We start from the raw sequence: 8,110 nt of genomic DNA on the forward strand, positions 1-8,110 counted from the left end.
CAATAAATTGACTCTAAAAATGTATATAAAATGACTTTATCCTGAATTGATTTAAATTTTTCCCAAAAACACCCGTTTCATGTCAACTTCATAAGTGAAGAAAAGTTTTTCTTTATTAAATTTTGTTGCAATCATATCGACTGCTAAATGTGTATATACAAGAAAAACGACTTTATACTGAATATAAATTGTGAATTCTTTAAATATCCTTATGGCATGTCAACTTCAGTAAGATGAAGAAAATTTAATTCAATATTAAATTATTGTTTAAAAAACCTCATATCGACTGCTAAAGGGGGTATATAAAAAAAAGACTTTTCGAAATATGTTGTAAAAATTTTTCCAAATCACGCCTTATGGCTTTATGTCAACTTCATAAGTAAGAAGGTTTTCAATTGTTAAATTAAGATTTAAAAGGGGAACAATATCGACTCAAATTTATATAAAAAAAAATCGACTTTATACCTGAATATAAGTTGTCGAATTTTAAAATCCCTTTCTCAGAAAATAACTTCAGTAAGATGAAGAAGGCAAATTCAACTTTTAATATGTTGTTAATAATTTAAAGCAACGTCAATATCTGACACTTAATGTGTATAAAAGAAAATCGACTTACCTGAACATAAAGATTGTCAAAGTTCTTCAAATTCACACTGCCTGATATGGCCTTATGTCACTCCAATAAGATGAAGTAAATTAACTCAAATATGTTAAATTAATGATTTAAAGCAACTCAATATCGACTGCTAAATGTGTATATACAACCTGAATATAAGATTGTCGAATTCTTCAAATGCACTGCCGTTATGGCCTTATGTCAACTTCAATAAGATGAAGAAGGTAAATTAACTTAAAGATTTTAAATTAATGATTTAAAGCAACTCAATATCGACTGCTTAATGTGTATATACAAGAAAATCGACTTTATCCCCTGAATATAAGATTGTCGAATTCTCCCAAATGCACTGCTGTTATACTTGAACAAAAAATTGTCGAATTCTTCCAAATACACTGCCATTATGGATTTATGTCAACTTCAGTAAGATGAAGAAGGTTAATTAACTTAATTATGTTAAATTAATGATTTAAGGCAATTCAATATCGACTGCTAAATGTGTATGTACACGAAAATCGACTTCATACCTGAATATAAGATTGTCGAATTCTTCCGAATGCACTGCCGTTATGGGTTTATGTCAACTTCAGTAAGATGGAGAAGGTAAATTAACTTAAAGATGTTAAATTAATGATTTAAAGCAACTCAGTATCGACTGCTTAATGTGTATATAAAAGAAAATGGACTTTATACCTGAATATAAGATTGTCGAATTCTTCCAAATGCACTGCCGTTATGGCTTTATGTCAACTTCAGTAAGATGAAGAAGGTAAATTAACTTAGATGTTAAATAAATTATTTAAAGCAACTCAATATCGACTGCTAAATGTGTATATACAAGAAAATGGACTTTATACCTGAATATAAGATTGTCGAATTCTTCCGAATGCACTGCCGTTATGGGTTTATGTCAACTTCAGTAAGATGAAAAAGGTAAATTAACTTAAAGATGTTAAATTAATGATTTAAAGCAACTCAGTATCGACTGCTTAATGTGTATATAAAAGAAAATAGACTTTATACCTGAATATAAGATTGTCGAATTCTTCCAAATGCACTGCCGTTATGGGTTTATGTCAACTTCAGTAAGATGAAGAAGGTAAATTAACTTAAAGATGTTAAATTAATGATTTAAAGCAACTCAGTATCGACTGCTTAATGTGTATATACAAGAAAATCGACTTTATACCTGAATATAAGATTGTCGAATTCTTCCGAATGCACTGCCGTTATGGATTTATGTCAACTTCAGTAAGATGAAGAAGGTTAATTAACTTAATTATGTTAAACTAACGAGTTACAGCAACTCAACATCGATTGCTAAATGTGTATATTTAAGAAAATTGATTTTATACCTTAATATAAGATTGTGGAATTCTTCCAAATGAACTGCCGTTATGGCTTTATGTCAACTTCAGTAAGATGAAGAAGGTAAATTAACTTAAAGATGTTAAATAAATGATTTAAAGCAACTCAATATCGACTGCTAAATGTGTATATACAAGAAAATCGACTTTATACCTGAATATAAGATTGTCGAATTCTTCCAAATGCACTGCCGTTATGGCTTTATGTCAACTTCAGTAAGATGAAGAAGGTAAATTAACTTAAAGATGTTAAATAAATGATTTAAAGCAACTCAATATCGACTGCTTAATGTGTATATACAAGAAAATGGACTTTATACCTGAATATAAGATGGTCGAATTCTTCCGAATGTACTGCCGTTATGGGTTTATGTCAACTTCAGTAAGATGAAGAAGGTACAATAACTTAAAGATGTTAAGTTAATGATTTAAAGCAACTCAATATCGACTGCTTAATGTGTATATAAAAGAAAATGAACTTTATACCTGAATATAGGATTGTCGAATTCCCCCAAATGCACTGCCGTTATGACTCTATGTCAACTTCAGTAAGATGAAGAAGGTTAATTAACTTAATTATGTTAAATTAATGATTTGAAGGCAACTCAATATCGACTGCTAAATGTATATATACAAGAAAATCGACTTTATACCTGAATATAAGATTGTCGAATTCTTCCAAATGCTCTGCCGTTATGGCTTTATGTCAACTTCAGTAAGATGAAGAAGGTTAATTAACTTAAATGTTAAATAAATTATTTAAAGCAACTCAATATCGACTGCTAAATGTGTATATACAAGAAAATGGACTTTATACCTGAATATAAGATTGTCGAATTCTTCCGAATGCACTGCCGTTATGGGTTTATGTCAACTTCAGTAAGATGAAGAAGGTAAAATAACTTAAAGATGTTAAGTTAATGATTTAAAGCAACTCAATATCGACTGCTTAATGTGTATATAAAAGACAATGGGCTTTATACCTGAATATAAGATTGTCGAATTCTTCCAAATGCACTGCCGTTATGGCTTTATGTCAACTTCAGTAAGATGAAGAAGGTTAATTAACTTAAAATTATGTTAAATTAATGATTAAAGGCAATTCAATATCGACTGCTAAATGTGTATATACAAGAAAATCGACTTTATACCTGAATATAAGATTGTGGAATTCTCCCAAATGCTCTGCCGTTTTGGCTTTATGTCAAATTCGGTAAGACGAAAAAGGTAAATTAACTTAAAGATGTTAAGTTAATGATTTAAGGCAACTCAATATCGACTGCTTAATGTGTATATACAAGAAAATCGACTTTATACCTGAATATAAGATTGTCGAATTCTTCCAAATGCACTGCCGTTATGGCTTTATGTCAACTTAAGTAAGATGAAGAAGGTAAATTAACTTAAATATGTTAAACTAATGATTTGAAGCAACTCAATATCGACTGCTTAATGTGCATATACAAGAAAATCGACTTTATACCTGAATATAAGATTGTCGAATTCTTCCAAATGCACTGCCGTTATGGCTTTATGTCAACTTCAATAAGATGAAAAGGTAAATTAGCTTAAAGATGTTAAATAAATGATTTAAAGCAACTCAATATCGACTGCTAAATGTGTATATACAAGAAAATCGACTTTATACCTGAATATAAGGTTGTCGAATTCTCCCAAATGCTCTGCCGTTTTGGCTTTATGTCAACTTCGGTAAGATGAAAAAGGTAAATTAACTTAAATATGTTGAATTATTGATTTGAAGTAACTTAATTTCGATAGCTTAATGTGAATATGCAAGAAAATCGACTTCATACCTGAATATAAGATTGTCGAATTCTTCCAAATGCACTGCCGTTATGGCTTTATGTCAACTTTAGTAAGATGAAGAAGGTAAATTAACTTAAAGATGTTAAATTAATGATTTAAAGCAACTCAATATCGACTGCTTAATGTGTATATACAAGAAAATGGACTTTATACCTGAATATAAGATTGTCGAATTCTTCCAAATGCACTGCCGTTATGGCTTTATGTCAAATTCAGTAAGATGAAGAAGGTAAATTAACTTAAAGATGTTAAATAAATGATTTAAAGCAACTCAATATCGACTGCTTAATGTGTATATACAAGAAAATCGACTTTATACCTGAATATAAGATTGTCGAATTCTCCCAAATGCACTGCCGTTTTGGCTTTATGTCAACCTCGGGAAGAATTAAAGTTAAGAGTTAAATTAATGATTTAAAGCAACTCAATATCGACTGCTAAATGTGTATATACTAGAAAATCGACTTTATACCTGAATATAAGATTGTCGAATTCTTCCAAATGCGCTGCCGTTATGGGTTTATGTCAACTTCAGTCAGATGAAAAAGGTAAATTAACTTAAAGATGTTAAATTAATGATTTAAAGCAACTCAATATCGACTGCTTAATGTGTATATACAAGAAAATGGACTTTATACCTGAATATAAGATTGTCGAATTCTTCCAAATGCACTGCCGTTATGGCTTTATGTCAACTTCAGTAAGATGAAGAAGGTAAAATACCTTAAAGATGTTAAAGTAATGATTTAAAGCAGCTCAATATCGACTGCTTAATGTGTATATACGAGAAAATGGACTTTATACCTGAATATAAGATTGTCGAATTCTTCCAAATGCATTGCCGTTATGGCTTTAAGTCAACTTCAATAAGATGAAGAAGGTAAATTAACTTAAAGAAGTTAAATTAATGATTTAAAGCAACTCAATATCGACTGCTAAATGTGCATATACAAGAAAATCGACTTTATACCTGAATATAAGATTGTCGAATTTTTACAAATGCAGTGCCGTTATGGCATTATGTCAACTTCAGGAAGATGAAGAAAGTTAATTAACTAAAATATGTTAAATTAATGATTTAAAAGCAATTCAATATCGACTGCTAAATGTGTATGTACACGAAAATCGACTTCATACCTGTACATAAGATTGTCGAGTTCTTCCAAATGCACTGCCGTTATGGGTTTATGTCAACTTCAGTAAGATGAAGAAGGTAAAATAACTTAAAGATGTTAAATTAATGATTTAAAGCAACTCAATATCGACTGCTAAATGTGTATATACAAGAAAATCGACTTTATACCTGAATATAAGATTGTCGAATTCTTCCAAATGCGCTGCTGTTATGGGTTTATGTCAACTTCAGTCAGATGAAAAAGGTAAAATAACTTAAAGATGTTAAATTAATGATTTAAAGCAACTCAATATCGACTGCTTAATGTGTATATACGAGAAAATGGACTTTATACCTGAATATAAGATTGTCGAATTCTTCCAAATGCACTGCCGTTATGGCTTTATGTAAACTTCAGTAAGATGAAGAAGGTAAATTAACTTAAAGATGTTAAAGTAATGATTTAAAGCAGCTCAATATCGACTGCTTAATGTGTATATACAAGAAAATCGACTTTATACCTGAATATAAGATTGTCGAATTCTTCCAAATGCATTGCCGTTATGGCTTTAAGTCAACTTCAATAAGATGAAAAAGGTAAATTAACTTAACCCATATTATCCCAAGGTGTGATATTACATAGAAAAATGTTTTTTTTCTATGTCTATCTAGTGAGTAGGCTCTAAATAACATGAAAATAAGCTTTTATCAAAAATATTTTCTATACTGGCTGAAATTCAGGACCGCACCTTAAATGGGGCGCTGGGAAAATATGCCTTCGGGTTTTGTATGCGAAGTCGGTTATTATTTTGAATGGTTTTTATTAGTAAATAAAGAATAAGTACACAAAAATTATGATAAATCACAATATATAAGATCAATTATAAACGTAAGCTAAAAATCAAAGTTGATATGAGAGAAAAAAAATTACTTTATGGTATGAAAAGCTTGAGAACAATGTTGATGGAGGCCAACTCCACATTTACTGCATTTGAATTTCGTATTCTTGTGACATTCGCGGCATCGAATTTGAGTTTCGTTTCTAATGATATAGTGTTCCTTCCCATCCAGCCTTACCGAATCTGGCAGCTTACTTTTCGTAGTTAACGGTGTCTTGCCTCCAATGCGTTTTGCTATGGATGTAGAAGGTTTGCCAAGTATCAAATAAGTCTGCACAATGTATCTTGTAAAAGACAAGAAATCATGAGCGTCTTTAGCTTGGCCTGCTGGTGAAACTCGGTATAACTGAAAAGCATTATTAGCACAGGCATTTATGGGGAACATTATCATTTGCCAATACCATCTCTTCAGTCTTATTGAAATTCTATATTTTCCAACATTTTGGTCGAGTCGATCGACTCCGCCCATATATTTGTTATATAATAGATAGCAATGCGGTTGATCTACGTCTACTCTTTTATTGCCGCACCATCTCTTCACCTTACCAATCGGATGAACACCGCTTTCCGTTGAGGCAATAGTTACGATGTTGTTGTCGTTGTAGCGCACTAAAGTTATGTTGGATGATAAATCCGTAATTTGGTGGTGCGAACCCCGTGATGTCTTTTTCATCTCCTTGATGTCTTTTAGCGGGGCACCTTCTGTTCTATTAGCACGTAATGTACCAGTGATAACATGACCCATCTGACTTACTTCGTCTAGTAAACGTAAAGAAGTGAAAAAATTATCAATATAGAAACTGTAGTGGTTATCACTTGGCAGTTTCGAAATCAAATTTGTCACTACAGAGCCTCCAACGCCTAGATTTGGATTGGTGTTACCAGTTTTAGCTCCTTGGTAAGGTTCTCCATAAATAAGATAACCCAATCGTGTACACAGTGACCAAATCTTATAGCCAAAACGTATTGGTTTACCGTGAATATGTTGTTTTGCGCCATGTTTTCCAAAATAAGGTACCATAGACTCATCGATAGACAAATGTTTGTCTCCGGGATAAAACTTTAGCCATCTCTCATTCATAAGATTCCACAGTGGCCTTACTTTTGCAAACTTATCGTCAGAAGGTAGGCGGTTGTTATCGCATGCATGAAAAAAACGTAAAAGCTCTTCAAAACGATTACGAGTCATGCATGATGCAACTCCTGGATGATGAGTGTCAATACTTTGATCCCAGTATAATCTATAGCGTGAAGCGCTATTGTAGCCTGACAAAAGCAAAATACCGATAAAGTTTTTAATTTCTTCAACAGTGACTCGAAAATTGACATGTCCTTTTGCAATTGCATTTTGTTCCGTGCTAGACCGCAGGAGCTCGAAAACTTCTTCGTCAAAAAACATCTCAAAAAAATCTAATGGATTATCCTTATCTAAAACGAAATCAGGTTGCATCGACTCCCTTTCAGGGTTTGCAGCTATATCTTTTTGTCTCCACTTCCTCGTGACAATAGTCTTAGATTTTTTTGCAGGTGGTTCATTTGACTGAGACGCGGACGGCTGTTGTTCCTGTTCATCCTGATTTATAAATGGAATTCCATCTACGGTTTCCAGGACCCCATCTGCTGATGGTAGCTGGCATCGCACCTCAGCTTCTGCTAGTAGTTGCCGACGCGTAAGATTACCTATTTCTCCCGCTTCTTCGCTTCCGCTGTCTTCATCGCTGAAGTCATTGTTTTCAGGTGGTGTGATAAATATATCTGCAGACAGTATATTATGATCATCTTCTAATGCCGATATAATTTCGTGAACGTTCAACCTGTAAATAACAAAACATATAAAAATACGGTAAAATAGTTCTAAATATAGTTTACTGAAGCTGGGAGTACAAGGGCCCGTAGCAAAAACCACGGTGCCTCCTATTCCCAGCGCACCTCAAATGGGGCGGTACACAAAACTTAGTAAAATGAACACATAAAAGCAAATTTTCGTCAAATTCATGATGTTAACTAATAGACTAGTTAAAACTTAAAAAAAAAAACGAAAACGGTAAAATTAATTATAAGTATAAAAAAGTTTTTACTTACCCTCTCCTGGAATTCATGATGGCTGAAATTCACAGAGTTTAAATAATTCCTGAGAGATAACCGAAAACAATAATCACTTTCAACAAGTTTTAGGTGATAATGACATACGTCAAGAACCCAAATAAATTATAGCCTCTACCAACACAGAATAAAATTTGCGTAATCTGAAACAAAAAGAAGTGCACCTTAAATGGAGCGCTGGGAT

General features: G+C 32.4%; 1 protein-coding gene across 2 annotated transcripts; it reads right to left on the reverse strand.

The window, feature by feature from the left end:
* Nucleotides 1–5,531: 5,531 nt before the first annotated feature.
* LOC126767074 (piggyBac transposable element-derived protein 3-like) lies at nt 5,532–8,067 on the reverse strand. Of its 2 annotated transcripts, XR_007669011.1 has the most exons (3): nt 7,906–8,067; nt 5,674–7,637; nt 5,532–5,606 (listed from the first exon to the last, which is right to left on the reverse strand). XR_007669011.1 is itself a non-coding variant. In XM_050484689.1 (2 exons), exons 1-2 carry the CDS (start codon nt 7,920–7,922, stop codon nt 5,852–5,854), a joined length of 1,803 nt encoding a protein of 600 aa, XP_050340646.1. In that variant the 5' UTR covers nt 7,923–8,067; the 3' UTR covers nt 5,532–5,851. The 2 variants fall into 2 exon arrangements, 1 of the variants encoding a protein (XP_050340646.1); XM_050484689.1 differs by having other exon boundaries at nt 5,532–7,637.
* Nucleotides 8,068–8,110: the final 43 nt, after the last annotated feature.

The sequence above is a fragment of the Bactrocera neohumeralis genome, unplaced genomic scaffold (assembly GCF_024586455.1).
Source record: "Bactrocera neohumeralis isolate Rockhampton unplaced genomic scaffold, APGP_CSIRO_Bneo_wtdbg2-racon-allhic-juicebox.fasta_v2 ctg3890, whole genome shotgun sequence".
Taxonomy (NCBI): domain Eukaryota; kingdom Metazoa; phylum Arthropoda; class Insecta; order Diptera; family Tephritidae; genus Bactrocera; species Bactrocera neohumeralis.